Source organism: Leucopleurus acutus (genome assembly GCF_964270905.1).
Source record: "Leucopleurus acutus genome assembly, chromosome: 8".
Lineage (NCBI taxonomy): Eukaryota > Metazoa > Chordata > Mammalia > Artiodactyla > Delphinidae > Leucopleurus > Leucopleurus acutus.
In genome coordinates this window covers 68524326-68544339 of record NC_139151.1, presented here as the reverse complement: position 1 = coordinate 68544339, position 20014 = coordinate 68524326, and the positions used below count along the sequence as shown (strand labels likewise).

Genomic DNA, 20014 nt, shown 5'->3' with positions numbered 1-20014 from the left:
TCTCACACCATTAAAGGAAAAGATTGGTAAATTTGATAATATTAAAATTAAGAATCTCAGTTATCAAAAGACACCACTAAAACTGGAAGAAGACATTTGCAACCCAAATAACCAATAATGTCCAAAATTAATGTCCAATTTGGACAATTAATGTCCAAAATATATAAAGAACTCATGAACGAAGAAAAAACAAACCACTGAATTTTTAATTTTTTTTTTTTGATGTGGACCATTTTTAAAGTCTTTATTGAATTTGTTACAATATTGCTTCTGTTTTATGTCTTTGGTTTTTTGGCCATGAGTTACGTGGGATCTTAGTTCCCCGACCAGGGATGGAGCCTGCACTCCCTGCATTGGAAGTATTAACCACTGGACCGCCGGGGAAGTCCCCAAACTACTGAATTTTTAAAAGGGCAAAAGACATGAACAGGTAATCCCTGAATAAGAAATGCAATCCATAAACAATATTCAGCCTTATTAGTAATTAGAAAAATGCAAATTAAAATCACAAAGAAATACATTTCACACTCACTGGACTAACAAAAATTAAAGTTATTAAATAGGAATCATAGGTTCAAGGGCATTCTTATTCACTGCTAGCAGAATATACATTGTGCAACCATTCTGGAAAACAACTCAACTTCCCAGAGTGTCTCAGTCTTCTACTGCTACTTGTATGGGTTAAAGTGTGTCCCTCAAAAAAAGATATATTGAAGTCCTAACCCTCAACACCTTAGAATGTGACTTCATTTGGAAATTAGGTCTTTACAGAGGTAATTAGATTAAAATGAGGTGATTAGGGTGGGCACTAGTCCAATATGACTGGGGTATTTATAAAAAGGGTAAATTGAGACACAGAGACAGGCACAGAGAGAAGACTATATGAAGAGACATGGAGAGAGTGCCATGTGAAGATGAAGGCAGAGATGGGGTGACACATCTAAAAGCCAAAAAATGCCAAAGGTTGCCAGTAAACCACCAGAAACTAGGAGACAGGCATGAACAGATTCCCCCTCAGAGTCCTCAGAAGGAACCAACCCTGGGGACAGCCTGATCCGGACTTGTAGACTCCAGAACTGTGAGACAATAAATTTCTGCTGTTTAAGCCACCCAATTTGTAGTACTTTGTCACAGCAACCCATGTCAACTGTTATAGCAGTTAATGCAAACTAATACATTCCTGTAACAAATTACTACAAACTCAGTCACATAAAACAACACACATTTAACATCTTACAGTTCTGTGGGTCCAAAGTCTGACAAAGGTCTCACTGAGCTAAAATCAAGGTATTCGAAGGGCTTTGTTACTTTCGAGGACTATAAGGAAAAATGCATTTTCTTGTCTTTTCCAGCTTCTAGAGGCTGCCTGCTTTCATTGGCTCCTGGCCTTCTCCCACTGTGAAAGCCAAAGGTGGACTGAGTGAGTCTTTCTCACATTATATTACTCTAATCCTACTTCCATTGTCACTTCTCCTTCTCTGATCTCTTCTGTCTCCCTCTTCCACTTTTTAAAGACCCTATGACACTGGGTCTATTTAGATAATCCTAGATACCTGGATAATCTCCCCATCTCAAGGTCCTTAACTTAATCCCACCTGCAAAGTCTGTTTTGCCAGGCAGGGTAACATACCCACAAATTCCAAGAATTAGAACATGGACATCTTTATGGTACCATTATTCTGCCTATCATACATAGTAAAGTTGAATATGAGCATACCTTGCAGCTCAGCAATTCTACTTCTAGATGTGTGCATGCCCCTAGGAGACATTTACAAAAAATTTCATAGCAGCATTGTGCTTAATAGCAAACAACTGAAAACGACCCACAGGTCCATGAACAGTGGAATAGATAAATTTTATTATGTTCATACAATGGAACACTATACAGCATTGAAAAAGGTGAACCACATCTATCCACATCAACATGAATGAATCTCAAATGTCAAGAAAAAAGAAAAGTTACAGAAGAATTCATATAGCATGATTCTATTTACTTAAAGTTCAAAAGCAGACAATACTGACAACATATTATTTAGATTACTTAGTAATATGTTCAGGGGAGTTATAACGATAAGCAAGGGAATGAACAGCAAAAAAAAAATCAAGATAGATGTGTTGTCTCTGGGGCAGAGAGAAGGGGATGCAAAAGAGGTTATACAAAGGAAATGAGTGGTAAGTACTTGACATTTTTCTTTTTTTGTTTTATTTTCTTCCTTAAACCATATAAAAATATACATATGTACAGTCTTATGTATGGCATTTCTCATTAACAAATTTAAATGCCAACTAAATAAATTTAAAATATACTGAAAGCAAGTTGTACAAAATGTAAGGAAGCAGTCAAACAATGTACTCTATCTGATGGAGGAGGGAATAATCTATAAAGATAAGATAACCTTCCAGGTCAATCAATACTGGAGAAAAAGTTCTAGGTTGTAAAAGAAAAAGTGGGAAACACCCTCCTCTTCCCCAAGTTCTAAGAACAGGTTTCTAACAATCTCTTAAATAAACCTGAATCAGTTTGTAAATAATAAGGTGAACAATTATAAACTATTATAATTATAATAAACTTAATAATAAAATATAATAAAAATATTATGTATTTAAATATATAATTAAACAAATATAATAATTATAATTATTATAAACTATCATTGTTTATACACAATTATATACAGTTATAAACTGTCAGGAACTACCCACGGACAGAACCCAGCTCTTCTAAAGTTTTGCTTGGCTAACAGGGTTGTTCAGTTTGTTTTATTTAAACTGAAAGCCCTTAGGCAAAGTAGGCAACAGTTCACTTCCATTCTTCCTTACCCCCCCTTCTTCCCCAACGTATAACATAAATAGGCTATGTGGCTGGCCTCTTAAGGCACCTGAGTTTCAGACCAGCTGCATCCTGACAAGTCACCCTGAAATAATGATATCAGGTACCAAGTTTATCTTCAAGGTCATCATGAACTATGTGATTTCAAGAGTACCTCCTACCTCTCACTCCCCTCTCTTCCACCACCACCCTCAACCGCTTTTACTCAGGGGCATTGTTTATCACATAATTAGAGATATCTGGCAAATTAAGAACAGCCTTGGAAAACTATGACTGCAGGTGCATATGCTCTTAATGGAAAGTACAGCTGAACTAGGAGTCAAGACCTAGGTTCTAGTCCCTGTATCCCCAAACGTCGTGGCATAACCTAGAGACAATATTCTTCTCTCTCTGGAATTGAATTTTTTTCCTTTCTATAAAACGAGCAGATTTCAATTAGATAAACTCCAAATCTCTTCTATTTCTTCTATATCTATACAAACATATTTATGTTGAAATAAACTTTTTCAGCAAGTATAGATTCTTCCTGCTTTGAGTGGGGTATAAGAAGGCAGGAGAATGCGCTAGGGAAACAGGCTGACTTGGTAACTGAAAGGGAAGAAGGAAAGAATCAGAGAAGCGCCTGCCACTGAGGAGGATTAAAAAATCAGAGGACAATGAAAACAAACATCACTAAACTATACTAAAGTCAAAGTTTTACTTATGGTTGGCCCTATTTACCTTCCACTCACTGTGGGAAAACAAACTATGGAGATGTTACTATTTCATGTGGTATAATGAAAATATTCTATCACACATCACCACATCACTGCTTGACACGATTTGTCAACTTTTATTTTTAAACCCGGCCAACTCTACTAGGATGGAGTTTTGTTCTCAGCTTATACATTAGTCTGAGCATCACTGTAGTGTCTAAACACTTCTTAATCTTATATGTTTCTTAAAGGAGATTTCAAACAGTGTGAATGGTAAAATCAAAAGAAAAAAGTCTACACGTCAGTAACAATAAGCAGTCCTCAAATAGCTAGAGCGGTGGATGGATGTGGGGAGGTGTTCCATAACTGCTAACGGCTTTCAAAAACAACAAAACAAGGCCAAGAGCAGGTTAAGACTTTGCAAGCAAGGGTCAAGGGCATGAACTTTATTTTGTGGACAATGAAAAGCCGTAAGAGATTTTTAAAACAGAGCGAGTGATTTGATCAAATCTGTGTTTTTGGAAAATAACTCTGATGGCAAGGGTACATACAATATTTACAAAATAAAGCATAAAAATATTACGTAGGCTGATGTTTCACTACAAAATATTAACATGAAATTAGAATAAAACACTCACTCATTAAATTTCACAAATTCCACAGTATTCTTTAAAAAATTCATGGTGGGTTATGACTTGCAGATTCCTTAGGGGAATAAATAATCACTTAAACTTTAAAATCTTTTTAAAAAGGCTTCATACTACATGCGTATCCTTTATTAAACAAAATTAACACTTTAAATAATATTTATGGGCTTTAAGGCCACAGAATTTTTAAATATTTACCTAACCATTTAGAAAGCACTCAGCATTTTAGGTATAGAAAAATATCTCACACACAGACTTATGCCTTTCAAAACCTTATATTTACCTAGCCTATCACACATGAAATGATCTGGTTGACAGCCGAAATTTGCATTGTAGAATGTATAATTAAAATGACATAGAAATGTAGCTTGTTAAATTCAGGCCAAGGCATCTCATGTAGATGTAAACAATTTTTTTTTACTTCCTATTAGTCTCAGCTGATTCTTCACAAATATACTACAAACTTAGTGCTTCTTTCCATTAACCCACCAAGGTAGAACACAGTCAGCAGTAACTAAACTTTAAACCTAATTATGAAAAACCATACGTTTTACAAACATATGCCACTATTTTTCAATACAGTATCTAACATAACATCCCAAATGTTAAAAATTACTTTGAATCTACTCTCACACAATTAAAAACATTTATATTAATATGAGTTTTCAATTGTTTTTCAAAGATGTTAATAAAAACGTTTAAATTCTTAAGGAAATGAAAGCGTAATAATTTTATCAACCCACAAATGAAAGTCCACATATACGTGTTAAAAGTTCTTTCTCTTCAAATAATACAGAATATTTGTTCATACTTTCCAATTATCACACCTTGGAAAATATAGGCTAGCAATATCAACATTAAACATTTAAGTAAAACTTCAAGGTCTATTAACTTTTGAAGTTTTAGTCATACATTTATTTATACCTTACAAAAAATGTAAACTAACTAAAAGAAATGAATTCTAGAATTGGAAGGTGGTATAGAATTCACCTACTGGATCCCCTGATTTGACAGGATACTCAGACTCGGAAAGGCTCACCAACTTTTCCAATATGACGGCAGGGCTAAGACTTTACCCTTGAACCTCTATGAATCCAGGAGACTTTCCCCTATATCAGCTTCTACCCAAAACCGTTTGTCTCCCTTCACTTTCTGAAACAAGAGAGTGACTTTACAATTATCACATACAAAGTTTAGCACTTTGAAAATTAGAAAATCTCTTGATCTTTTACTTCCATAAAAGTATTGGTTTCCACTTAATTTCTTTCACATAACATACCTCCAAACAAAACCACAGATCCACTGTTAAACTTCAGGAAAAAGCATAAGTAAAAATTTTTATACAGTCTCTGCCAAGCTAAAAATATTTAGTAGTTTCTAGTATTGCCGAAAGAGTATTATGTTATGACACTGAACATTAACCATGTATAAACCCTTGAACTATTAGCATATATTTAAGACCCCCTCCACCAAGAAAATGTTCCTATTCATAGTGGAATGTGAATAAGGGTTTTCTGCATTAATAAAATATGCCCTTTTTAAAAGCACAAATTTTAAAAGCACAATATTTTCCTCTAATACAACTAATAAAGCTACCTAGCATAACAATGCCGCACCTAGTTAACGGCTGAAAAAAGGTTGCTGTGATGGAAAGAGAACCAGACCAGGATCAAGTAGATCAGGAGTTTTCAATTTATAAGATAACACCCATAATTCACTAGGCCAACATATTGCAATTAAGTTACGTTAAACTGTAACGCTGCTAAGCTCAGGAAAATTGTTTACAAATGTGATGAAACTGTGCTAAAACACTTTCCTGGTGTTAAAAAATACAATATATTTGCAAATAGTCAAATGTCAAACGCTGTTCCAGTCTATGAAAATAGCTGATATGACTCTGCTCTACAGTGAATCTTCTCCTGACAATTTTTCTCTTGATACACATTATTCGGAGCATTGTCTATTATCACTGGCAGTAAACTGAGAAAACAAAAGCCATGATAGTTTTTGAACAATTTTTTTCAAGCATTTGGCCAAATAACTACAGACCACAAAGCAGCCTCTGAAAACACTTTTCAGGGAGCAAGGTGTTGTCTCTTTGAGCACTACGGATAGTGTAATAGCTTGTAGATTATATTGAAGAGCAAAGAGCATCAGATGTAGTAATAAGAAACTTCTGTTTCAAATATATTGGGTCCCTGGTGTAAAGCATATCACTAATCGAAAAGATCGAAAACCAATAGTATAGACTCCTACTCTCCTACTTAAGGAAAACCCCTACACTCATCCTTTTAGTTGCTTAGAAGACATCATTGAAAACTGAAAAATCTAGCTTCAAATCCCAGCACTGCCACTTACTAAATGTGTGAAGTTGGATAATCTCTATAAGCCTCAATTTGCTCATCTCTAACTTGAGGTTAATGTCACCTACCATACAGAGTCCTTGTGAGGGTTTAAGACAATATAAGAATTTTGCACTTAGTAAATGCTCTGTGAACAGTAGCTACACTTGGTGAGTTTCTTAGTGATGTAGAACAGGTAAGATTTCCCTAGGCTATACAAAAATAGACACTCTTTCCCTAATGATGATTTCCATTTTTTTAAAACGCAAAAGCACATAAACCTACAGGAAAAGAAATTGTACAAATGCTTTTGGCATAGTTCCAAACATTACTAAGTTTAAAGGTTAAATTGTTACAACATTCTCCTAATTATGCAACAAACACACAGGACCATGAGTTAGTCTGTAAAAGATTATATTAGCCTACACTGCTGAAATTTGGGGTGGAGGGTGGGGGAGAAATCTCTTATAATTATCCCCAACAGTCTTTTTATCTAAATTAACAAGTCTCTTCCAAAACTCACCACTGTTTTCTCTTTTTATTATGAGATCTCAGATTTGTCCTCTCAATTATCAAGAATAATGAAACCACACTGATTAGAATGCATATATATATATTTTTTTCCCACTCATTCTAATGGCTGTACGCTATCTTTGGGGAGACATCACCATTATAACAGCAACAGATAAATGTCACCAAAAAGCTACACATCAGACTATGCCAAAGTGGGAGTAGTCAATCTATTATACTTCAAATAATTCACTTCATTCTTCTGAGAACGCATCTACTACATTAACAAACTCTTTAAAAAGTGAGACATGCTTAGTCTATTTCATTTCTATTCAAAGATAAATGGTACTTATGCATTTTTTTAAAAGCTTCCTGTATTTTAGGAATTCTTTTCAGAATAAAAATTGTCTTTTTTTCACCATGGAAGTAAACATGCTTTCAAACACGCTAATTCAACTTGGGAACTGAAGCGATAAAACCTCCCTCCCTTCCTTACCAAACTTTGCTTTGTGGTAACATACCTGTTCTCTCGAAATGCAAGGCAATGAAGGTCTCCTGAACATTCTGCAACTTCCATAGTAACTGGCTGAAGTTTCTCCGAACGACACGCAGCTGGACCTCCTCCGGGGTCTGATCACAGGCACTTTTTCCTCCGCGGTACTGGACAACCGAGGATGATGAGGAGCTTCCCTGATTTGGAAGAAGTGATCCAGCCCCAGTGCCAGCAGGCAGCCGACGCCCCCCACCAGGCAGGACAGCAGCGGCCGGAGGGCTGGAGGCAGCGCCCCGAGGCTGGTGAAGGACACCCACCAGACGAAGCCGGAGAAGAGCAGCACCAGGATGCTGTGCCGGAGCCTCCCCGGCTGCGCGAGCGTCAGCAATCCCACGCAGCTCAGCACCAAGAACAGCCTGCCGGCCACCGCCGGGGTCGTGTGCGGGGCCCGGGCCCCGGCGTCTCCGTCCCCCCAAGACCAAGACCCCCACTGCCCCACCAAGAAGTCCCCCAGGTAACAGCAGGCGGGCAGCGCCAGCAGCCACCAGGAGCCGCCACCGCTCCGGCCCGGCCCGGGGTCCCGCTTGGTCCGGGTCAGGAAGCAGGTGAGGAAGAAGAAGGCACAGGCGATGCTGAAGAGGGGGCTGAGGCTGTGCGAGCAGACGCTCAGCAGGGTCCGCAGCCGGGCGGCCCCGACAGCCCAGCTCTCGGGCCCTGAGCCGAGCAGCAGGGCGAGGACAAAGGCGGCCAGGGCGCCCAGCGAGAGGCGCGCCCGGGAGAAGGGAGAGCCGCGCCGCGGCTGCTGGGGGGAGGCCGGCGGCGGCGGCAGCAACAGCTCCACGTTGCAGAAGCGGCAGAGGTGGAAGAAGAAGCCGCGCGGGGGGTCCTGCCGCAGGGGGCTCACACAGCCCTTCACGTAGCCGTTCCTCAGACTCTCAAGGGGCGAGCCGGCCCCGTCCGGCGGCTGCGGGTACCGCATGGCTTTGGCGTCTCGCTCGTCCCTCCTCATGGCCGGGACGCGGGGTGGCCGCAGGGGCTCGGCACGCCCCGCTCGGACAGCAGCTGCAGCTCGCGCTCCTTCCCGCCTGGCCCCCGCGCTCGAGGAGCCCCCCGGCTCGGCAGCGCGTCAGGGCTGCGCCCACCGCCGTGGCCCAGGGTCCCCGCCGCGCGGGCGGAGGAGCGGCGGGGTCCGCGACATGCTGGCTGAGGAGAGGGGCGGAAGGGGCTTCTGCCTGGGACCGCTGCGGCAGGACCCCCTCCTTTTCCCTCGGGCACTTCTCGGGACTGGAGCCTCGGTGTTGCCTCCCAGCTCCCGCGGGCTGCAACAGTTACCTCACGGCTTTAGCCTAGTCCGTTGGGCGCGCGATCGGCTGGCGGGCGCTCCTCCCCCGCGGCTGTCCGGGCCGGGCGCGCGCCCCGCCCGCCGCCAGCCGCCCGCGCGCGCCCGCGCCCCGGCCAGTCCCGACGCCACCCGCTCCGCGGTTCGCACTGCCGGCCGCCCGCCCTCCGGGAAGTGAGCTGGGGACCCCAGCCGACTAAGTGTCCCCAGACTGGGGAGAGCGCGGCCGCGGCCGCCCGAAGACCCGCCCGGGCTGGGAGAGACTGGAGGGGTCCTTTTCGGGTGGAAGGGGGCAAGCCCGCCATCCTGGGACCCCAGGCGCGCAGGTTCCCTTTGGGGGTAAGTCACGGGCCCCAGGCAGGCTCACCACCGGGGCGTAGGGAAAGAGGATGTTTACGGTTCCCAAGGGGAGTGTCTAGTAGAGAAACCGAGTTGAGGGGGGGGAGGCGGCGGGTCGTGCCTCTACCCTCATCCCAGTTTAGGGTGGACCCTTGGACTGTCCGAGCCGAGCTGTGACCTGGTAAAGGGCCAGCCACCACCAAGGTCATGGGGAAGAAACCTTGATTACTGTGGTAGGTCTGACCTCAACAGCAACGTGGATTCTTGGGCCACGCAGCAGGCCCTTGCAGTGGCTTTTAGGGAGGAGCATGCACGTGGAGCGCTCTCTGGGAGCATCCTAGTAGATACTACCGAGATTGTCTTCCTCAAGAACCATCTTCATAGGGGAGGAACTACCGTTCCATCCTCCCTGCGTCCTTGTCAAACATACGCACTGGTTGACATCTGCATCCATCTCAAGGAGCATAGAAAATCTGCTGTCGAAAAGTTCTTTCCCCATGGAAGGCTTTTTCACTTGTAACTACATGTTCTAGAGATGGGGAATGGGCGGATTAGGAGTTCTCTCCAAGACCATTGCCCAGTTTGGATCAGTTGGCCATGAAAGAAGCCAAGTAAGATGCTATCTGTGAATTACTGGTGAAACTAGCTACGTGTGGGAAACGCTGACTTGAAAGCGGGAAGAACTTTGCTGTACCGAAGGGACTGCTCTGGAATCTAACCAATCATAACGCCTTAGAGAGTGAACTGTGTTTCCCTCCACCAAAACTCTCCCTTCAACCTCATGACAGAACTTCATTTCTCAAAGAGCTAATTCCACATTTTTCCAGGGAGATCTGAAACCTTACTGTGTGGTAAATCCCACAAACAGGCCCATTTTTCACCAATTAATCTTTGCCCACAGCCATGACCTAAAACAGATTATTTTCATATATAGTCATAGTTCACAATGCATAGCAGAAATCACAGTGAAATCAGCACAAGAATTTGACCAAGATGAAAAAAGACCAGAATTCCCTTTCCTTGTCTGCCTCTTGGGTAAAGGAAAAAATATTTAATAGAGTTTTCAAGTTGATTAGTCAAATGCTTGCCCTAAAAGATAAAAATCCAAGGGATCTTTTTTCCACCATGACAATTGAATATTAAAAAAAATCTCATTTCAACAGAACTCAGCAAATACATTTTAAAATGTATTTAAAAATAAACAGAACTCATCATTACCAATCAAAGATTAAAATAGGAAACTTGATGGATACATTTTGAGCTTGTACAGAAGGGCATGACAAACTAGTATCAGCATCACTGAAATGCCCATTATAAATTGTCATAGGAAATAATAAATTGCTTTGGAAATCAGAATAAATTCAGATTAAAGTTGTTGCTAATAAATAAATAAATAAAGTTGTTGTTGTTTTAAAAGCTTGGGTTGTCATCTGAGATAGCATAGGCATGGTAATGGAAATAGTAGTGGACTAGAAATCCATTTCATCATTTCTAGTCCTGGCCCAACCATTCATGTCCAGCATTAAGCAAGTCACATAACTTTTACAGGCCTCAGTGTTTTCAATTGTAAAATGAAGCAATCTAATTTTGATGATCTTAAAATCCCTTCCAGTCTTAAAAAGCTCTGATTTCTATATGCCAAAAACATATAGGTATTTTTAGGATCCAAGGATTGCTAACAGCAACCTTTGAATTATTTGTACCACCAAACTAAAGCAAACTCTCAGTGCTGACAAATAAAAATAAAAGGATTTGTATCCAAGGACTATTATCTGGAAAATAAAATGCAAAGCCCTCTTCATACTTCCCAGTTCTCCTTCTCTGAACTGTCTTCCCAGGTCTTTATGAGGCTAAAAGCCCAACTTCTTCAATAACCTTTAGTTGGAGTGCATCCCTCTAGACACCAACTCCAGCACCTGCGAGGACTGCAAAATAAAATGTAAGGACGTGACCAAAGACCATCAGTTTACTTAACTAAAAATATGCACCAAAAGAATCAGCTAGCTATGTTTATAGCAACTCCCTTCTCTGTTTACAGTTTTTGTCAGAGATTAGTAGTAGGCCACATGTCTTAGAGTTCAAATTATTTAGTTATTCTTTTGCCAGATTTAAACAACCAATAGAATTACTCAGCTCTGGTCTTTAGGTTCAAGAATGTATGACCGTTATCTGTTGTGAAAAAAACCCCTAAAGTGACAGCATACCTTTGACTTTTCTCAACATTCTCTACCCCAGCCTCATTTTACGTGACTTTGCCTTCCCTCACGTCTTGACCCATGATCTCTCCACTAGAATCATTCTCCCAGTTTGATGATCCCTGACGTGAGATCGTAGTGCTTACTACCCAGCTCCCAAGTCCTTCTGGTGCAGTGCAACCCCCTGTCTACTTCTCTATTCTGATAATGAGGTCCTTGCCCTCAAGCTCCAAAGACCCAGTTTTCCCATGTGCCCCAGTTTATAGGATGAGAATTTTGTTTTGTTCTCCATTTTAGGAACCCACACCAATAAGCTGCCAATGCTCCAATTAATTACAGAAGAAGTAAAATCCTGCCTAGGTCTTTCCAGTCTCAGGGCCAAACACTCTGCCCCTAAACATTAGTCTACCAGCTAAGGACCCCATTGGTGGACCTTCTAGATGCCACTGCCTGCCCACCTGTCTAACCTTACAAGCATCAATTGAGATGTCCCATTACTGGGCTCAGCCCAACTGTTAGAACACCCACTTTTTCACCTGGGACCTCTGGTTCTCACCATTGCTTGATTGGAAGTTACCCTCTCTGTGAATTCTCTTGTTCTCTCTTTAAACCTTCATCCTCAAAGAAGCTGAAATAACAAATGGGCCTCATATTAGGTCTCAGCAACTCCTCCCCACCTGTCCTGTCCTCTGTTAAGTCTAACTCCCCATCCTTATACCTTGTGCTTTCAGTCTCTTTTTGAAAAAGAGGATAGGATTCTTTCCTAAACTCTAAAGTCCAGATGTAAAGAAAATCCATTTCTAGAGCAGTATTCCCAGAAATTCCCTTACAAAATTAAATATTTTAAATGGATCTGAGTCCCTACGCCCATTGGTGACCCTATTAGCATGGAATATAAATAGGAAAGAGTGGTAAAGGTGGATGGATGAGGGATAAGACTCTATCCAGTCCTTATCACTGTCCCATGTTCACGTGACTCCCCAGCTCAATTCATGGAGCAGCCTCTAAAGAGCAGATGAAAAGCAGGGAATAAATGTTACCAGTTCTTTAAGAACTTTTTATTACTGTTCTCATTCTATATTGTCACCTCTCAACCATGGTTTTCGAATTTTTTCAAAAGAAACGTCATGCAAATAAAAGCAGACTGCTGTTATTGAGGTGGAGATGTCCCAGCCCAGAGCCTGACTACTGGCAGGTCTCTGACACCTCCTACTCTGACCTGAAGCCCCCTCTTTGGAACCCTTGGGCCAAAAGAAAGGAAGGAAGGAGAGAAGGAGGGAAAGGAAGAAGGCAGGGAGGGAGGAAGGGAAAGAAAAGAAAAAATGTTAGAAAGGAAGGAAAGGGCTTCCCTGGTGGCGCAGTGGTTGAGAGTCCGCCTGCCGATGCAGGGGACACGGGTTCGTGCCCCGGTCCGGGAAGATCCCACATGCCGCGAAGCGGCTGGGCCCGTGAGCCATGGCCGCTGAGCCTGCGCGTCCGGAGCCTGTGCTCCGCAATGGGAGAGGCCACAACAGTGAGAGGCCCGCGTACCACCAAAAAAAAAAAAAAAAAAGGAAGGAAGGGAGGGAGGGAGAGAGAGAAAAAGAAAGAAAAAGGAAGGAAGAAAAAGGGAAGAAGGGGAAGGGAGGGAGGGAGGGAGGGAGGGAGGATTTAAAGCATCTGAAATAGACTATAACAAATAGATTTGAATTGGATTTTGTAAAGTGCTTAGAACTGAGTTCTCTTTCTAAAATGTAACTTTTCAGAATTCCGTAATAAAGCAACCCTAATTTCTCAGGGATAAAGATACAAAGCAGTCTGAAAATTTTTTAATATCAAAGAAATTTTCATGAATACCCAGTAAATTAAGCAGTATCATTGAGATTCCAAATTCCAGAACTAGAGCCATTCTTTAAGATACGTGAAAACTTTAAAAGGTCTTGAAAGAATGAAAGAATTAACATTTTCAAACTTACATTTGAAAATAAAAAGAAAGACTGGTTTTTCTCTGGTATAGAAAGGATCATTCTGTTTTCAATGTGCAGTGACAACTCTGTTGCCTAAGTGTGTCAATACTACCTATTTTCCTTCCAGCTAATACTCATCTCTGAATCTGAACCTCACTTTGACTCACTCTTTAGATCATCTCAACAAGTATTTATTGAGTGTCCTCTATATGCACAGCACTGTGCTAGATGCTATTTAGAACATTAAAAAACTATAAACTTCTTTAGAAGCTTCCTAAAGCTGCAGCTTTATACGAGAGGTAGGACCTATGTACTTAGACCATTAAAGAGCACAAGAGAATACGTGATAAAAACTGTTGGGAACAGTTCTTGAGAACTATTAAGGAGAGAGTCATTCTTCTCTCGAGTCTCCTTACTGTGTTGTTGTCTCAGCTTGTTTTCAAGATTTGTTTCTCCTCCACCAGTTCCAGTTCTCTCCCCAGTGTCTGGATGGCTGTCTTCCTCTCTCTCTCTTCCCCTCTGTCCACTTTCTCTCTCTCATCTCTATATTTAATCCCTCACTTCTTTTACTTCCTCAACTCTCCTATGCAACCACTCCCTTCTGCCTTCTCTCCCTTAATGAATGCATTCATTCATTCAGTGTTTATCAAGTGCCTGGCATTGTGCTGGGGACTATGCTAGCTGACAAGGATACATTGATGAAAGGTGTAGTTCCTGCCCTTAAGGGTTCATGGTGAAAGCTAGAAAAGTAAAAAGACTACTAGAGCCCAGTGTAACAGGAGCTGTGATTTAAATGTAAGCAAGCTCAGTGTACTCTGTGAGCTCAGAGGAGGGACACCTGACCCAGACCAAGGGTGGAGTACCAGGCAAGGAGTAATGCTCTTGAGGAATCAGAGAAAGAGATTTCTAAGCTCAGTGTTGAAAGATGAGACGTTACCTAAATAAAGTAGGAGAAAAGATAATCTGGGCAAAAGAAGCAAACAAGTTTAAAAATCGGGAGGAATAGTGCATTTGGATAATTACAAGTATTTTATGACTAGAGTGTAAGGTATGAAGGGGCAAAGTACAAAAATGTAAGAAATAAAGAGGCTAGAGAAATGGTATGCCGTAATGTGCAACTGGAGTTTATTGTTACTATTTGTTATACAAAGGTTCATGTTTGTTTACATGGTAAAGTCTTCAATATACTCCTCAAACCCAAGAATCCTGTTTTAGTCTCCATGCCATGCATAAGTACTCAGTTAATGCTCAAAAATCTTTGAAGTATGTTTTTATTTCTCAGAACAATTTAAATCAGATTTGTTGGTTGTATGTCCTTATGATTTTGCTGTTGTGTTTTATTAGTCAATGAATTTTAACTGAAACTTTTAAAACATGATTTAATACAAAAAAGATTCCATTTTGTTACTGAAAAATATTTTTCTTAACATCCATTTGCACAAAGTCAGTAAAAGAACATTTCTCTTAGACTTAAAGAAAACGTTATTTATATTTATGTTTGATTTAATTTCCAATGTAATGTTTAAGAGACATGTGGGTCAATTTTTTTTTTTTTATTCAAGTGATGATACCTAGATTTCTTTTGCTTTGAAAGAATATATTCTACCACTGTAGGAATTTTTCTTTTTCTATTTCTAGTTTTCAGAGCAACAATTGTATCTATGACACAAATTCACTACATTTTTACCAAAAGTAACTGGTAAAAGTGTTAAATCTATAACTGTTAATCTGAAATTTCCTGGATTTTTTTGTATTAAACCTAAAACCTGAATCTTGAACAATAAACAGCAATGCAAACTCTTTCCAAGTTTCCTGTTCCCTCCTTAGACAAGCGGTAGTTTCTTCAGCTCTGGCTATCCCAGCAGATCTGAAGGATCACAGCCACGACGGTGGCAGCCTACCGTTGACACTGAACTTGTGGTTAATTGTGGAGTTCTGCCACAAAACCACCTCACTACCACAAGCTGGATTCTTGCCCAGGAGAGTGACAAACTGCCAGGCTAAGCAATGTACAGGAGGCAGCAAGAGCAAACTGCCTTTTATTCCAGACAGCAGTCGTTTCTGGATTCCAAAGGGAGCAGCAGTGGGGCACACCAAAGAAAAATTTAGAAGTATGCTTTCTCCACTAAGCCTACTTAAAATGCATTCATGTTGTTTTGTAAGAGAAGCTCAAAAAGATTCTTCCAATTCATTATCTAACATCATCAATAAATGCATGACTATTCATTACTAAATTTTTAAAACTGAGCATTGGGATTGGAAATAAAATTATTACCGTTAACTAGTAAGTGAGCCACCGACATATGATCACTGCAAATAGGAGCAAATAATGTGTCTTTGTATGTGTTACTAAGCTGCACACAGCAGCACGGGCAGCTCTGGGAACTTTGAAAGTCAGGGCAGCACGCAGCGAGGGAAGGAAACTTTAGCGTCAGTCAGTTCTAGTTACGACTTTGCAGCTGCAGGACCTTGGAGGGTACCTAATGCCTCAGGTTACCTACCTCATCTACAAAATCGGGATAACAATGTCCACCTCATAGGGTCATTGTTATGGATTAAATTAATTTAATATGTAAAATGACTACCAGTGACTAGATGCTTGGTAAATGTAAATTTAATTTATTTTTCTTATATCCTATCCTCTTAACATTCTCCATCCTTTCAGGACTTCCCAGGATCTATCAATTCTGGGTTTTTCAAAGAAGATCCCCAGATTATATCATCAGTTCAGCTTCTTTTCAAGGCTTGCTTTCAATGCTATTTCATTCAACTAGGACTCTGTCTTCCTAACTACACAAATAGATAAATTAGCAGTTCTCTTTCATCACAAGGCAAACGCTACAGGGATTTTATGCTCTTTTCTAATCATGTACTATAAATGCAAAAAAAAAATTAATACATTAATTTTTAAAGGAATGACTACACATTATTATCATAATTTTATGGGCCTACATATCTTAGATTTCATTCTACTGAAAAGATGTTGATTTAGGGCCTGTCAGTGATAACATGGAGAAACAGAAGAAAAAAAAAAGTCAAACCTTAACAACCAATTTCATCCATAATAACATAAAACACAGTGAAGACAAGAAAACATTTATGTTTGCAAAAATTTATTCATCATTCAGCATGTGCCAAGCATTGCCCTAGATACCAAAAGTACAAATATGAATAAGATATAGCCCTCAGTTTGGTAGAGGAGAAAATAGGTAAACAGGTGCAGCACAGTATGAAATGCTCTAACATACCCTCTTATCAAGTATAGTGGTGGGATGAAGAGGAGTTCACAGATGAAGAGATGCTAGCCTGGGTAACAAAGAACAAATAGACGTTCCCCAGGTAGACAAGGAGAAGGTAGAGCATCCACACAGAGCAATATGTGCAAAGACATGGAAGCATGAAACAGCATGGACACTTCTGGATCTGTAACCAGGTAGGTATGATTTGGGTTAGAGGGAAGATGGGCATGGAGAAATGAAGCTGGATAGGTAGGTAGAAGTCAAATCATGGGAAGGTCTAGAGGCCATCCTGTGGAGCCTGGAATTTATAAGTGAGTGAGTTATAAGGAACTGTTAAAGGTTTTTAAGCAGGGCATGATTGATTTTTTGATTTTTTTTTTTTGGCATGATGAATTTTAGTTATATGTTTCAAATCTCAATGCTGGTACTGCATGAAGAATAGTTTGGTAGACTGTGAGACCAAAGCCAAGAAAATCATTTAAGAAACCTTTATAATAGGCCAAATGAAAGATAAAGTTATGTAAGGCAATGGCAGTAAATTTGTAAAGGAAGGATTGAATTAGTAGAGAGCAGCTATAGAAGTTTCAGACCAGTTCCATAGAGGGAAAGGGAGGATGCAAAGAGGATTTCCTAGGTCTAGTCTAGGTGACTGGACTATCTTGAAGCCATTAACTAGGATAAGAAGTACTAGAGAAATCATTGAGAATAGAGGCTATGGATTTCATTTTGAACAGGTTGAATCCAAGTGGAGATTTTTTTTTCTTGTATCCCTTTGAATTCAGTAAGAAATCATTTTTTGAAAAGAATTAGATGATAAGATCATTTAAATCATCTCATTTAACATTCTTTATTGAAAATCACAATACTTTCACCACTTCTGGAAATAGTAAACATGTCACTAGATCCAGTGAAAAGGAAGATGTAAATTTGTATATTTAGAGCATTTAAAAAATATATCTGGTCAGATAATTCAGACAAAAGCAAGTGTATTTAATGTTCTTTTCCTGCTAAATAACCAAGATTCACTGCAATGCTCCAGTTAACCTAACTTCAGTCTTCAGTAGAATTATGCTTGGCCTGTTCCCAGTGACAACTCGCTAGCATGGTTTGGTGCTTTGGTAACTATATTAAATGTAAGTGCAAACTGTGAGAAATAACCAGAACCTTATATAACTTCAAGATTTTAATACTGTCTTTTGGGGATGTGTAATCATGTTTGGAAGATGATTAACATCCACTCAAATATGGACAAGACTTTAAAGAAATCAAAACTATGGTTTTTTTAACCAGGAAACCTCATGGGTATGGCAGATTTTATTCCTCAGCGACCCCTCCTTTTCACAGGTGAAAAGCTTTATATCAGATTTCCTCTCGTTATAACCTCTCAAATGCTGTCAGGACCAGCAGCCCACTCTCTTTAAACAAATACCAGCCAACCAGGAAACCATGAGGTATTATTGTGCTATAAAATAGACCAGACATATCCAAACCTTCATAGGAATGAACCTGACTAAACCTTTACTAAAAACAGTTTCAAAATAAACTGTAGGCTCCAAGTTTCTCTAACAATCAAAATTCCTCCATCCTTCATCAACCTCATTCTCAAGCTCTTTACTCTTCCAGAGCTACATTGCAAGCAGTTTCTCTGGCCACATATTCATAATAAGAACTAAAGGGTCCATTTCTATTTGATCACAGGCATATGAGAATCCAGAAAACGTTAGCTTCATTCCCTACAAATATTTACATTTGTCAAAATTCTGTTTCCAATTTTCCTGTACACTACCAGCCCCTAAATTATGAGCTACTTCTTGCAGTATATCATGGGCATAAAGAGAGTGAATTTTGCAAATAATTAAGCCAAATCTTCAGCTTGAAAAAATAGATCCCCTTCAATTTCATTCAGCAAATAGTTATTCATTTAAGCCCTGTTCTAGGTACCCTCAAGGAATGTGTGTTGCGTATTTGTGTGTGTGTTTGAGGATGGGATCATTTGTCAAAGGCCAGTGGGGAACAAGGCATATATAAATAACTATAATGCAAAAGGGAATACACTAAGAGTTAACCAGATTGCAATGGGGATTAGGAAAGGTGACATGAAGTAGGTGGGATTTAAAGTCCATCTTAAAAGATGGGTAGGATTTAGAGATGAGAGAGGAGGGCATTGTAAGAAAGAAAAAAGGAGCATAAACGTGAAGATAGTGTTCATGGAACTATTATTTTATCAGAACATAAAATGAAGAATTATAAAAATTAAAAAATTATGAAGCACATATAGCACATTAAGTCCTCTAATTCTCTATCTCTAATTCTCACAGCAATCTGAAGGTAGTAATAATACCCATTTTACATATGGGAAAATCAAGAAACAGAGAAATTAAGTCATTTGGCAAAGATTACTCAGCTAGTAATTGTTGAAGCCAGGATTTGAACACAGGCAGTGTGACTCCAAACTCTCTAAGTGCTTTCCATTGTATTGGTAATTATTAAACTTTGGTACATGAAAATCATCTGGATAAATTTTATCCAGATGGTAAAACACAGATTGCTGAACCCCAACCCCAAAAATTCTGAGTTAGTAGACCCAAGATGAGACTGTGGAATATGCATTTCCCCCAAGCACCTCGAGTGATCCTGATGCAGGAGGTCCAGGAACCACATTATCCTGAGATAGACCAGGACAGTATTAAGAGGATCTAGAAAGGCCTTGAATATACTTAATGATCAGTGTTATGAACTTAATTATATCCCCCCCAATTACATTATGAAGGCCTAACTCCCAATGTGACTGTATTTGGAGACAGGACCTTTAAAGAGGTAGTTAGGTTAAATAAGATCATAAGGGTGGGACCCTCATCCAATATGACTGGTATCCTCATAAGAAGAGGAAGAGACACCTGGAGTGTGTCTGCACAGAGAAAAGGCTAAGTGAAAACATGGCAAGAAGATGGCTGTCTGCAAGCCAAAGGGGGAAGCCTCAGGAGAAACGAACTTGGCTCACACCTTGTTTTGGACTTCTAGTCTCAAGAACTGTGAGAGAATAAATTTCTGTTGTTTAAGCCACCCAGTCTGTGGTATTGATATTTTGTTATGGTAGCCCTAGTAGACTAGGAGCTAAATCAACTTCCTGCTTCTCTTAAGCTACATACATCTGTCATATATCAGAAGCTGTGCCACAGAAGATTCCTAATTATCATCACCATCATAAAAGCTCAGATCTATATGGCATTTTATAGTTTACAAAGCCTTTTCACATGCTCTATTTCACTTGAACTTTGCAACAACCTCTGAGGTGAGCAAGACTCAATAAGGCAACAGGACTTACACAGGTTTCTTACAAGTTTTAGTGCTGAGTTCAGGTCTTCCAACCCTAAATCTTAAGTTTATTTTTCCTATATCACGCACACACACACACACACACACACCATCAAGTATGGTT

At 40.1% G+C, this 20014-nt stretch overlaps 1 protein-coding gene across 2 annotated transcripts in view; it reads right to left on the bottom strand.

The window, feature by feature from the left end:
• Window positions 1–8844, bottom strand: part of PDE3B (phosphodiesterase 3B) — a 179667-nt gene extending 170823 nt beyond the window's left edge. For both annotated transcript variants that reach the window (XM_082845240.1, XM_082845239.1), the window contains exon 1: window positions 7546–8844. In XM_082845240.1, the coding sequence (XP_082701366.1) occupies window positions 7546–8526 (981 nt within the window). In that variant the 5' untranslated portion in view covers window positions 8527–8844. The remainder of the gene's footprint in view (window positions 1–7545) is intronic.
• Between the last annotated feature and the right edge of the window lie 11170 nt (window positions 8845–20014).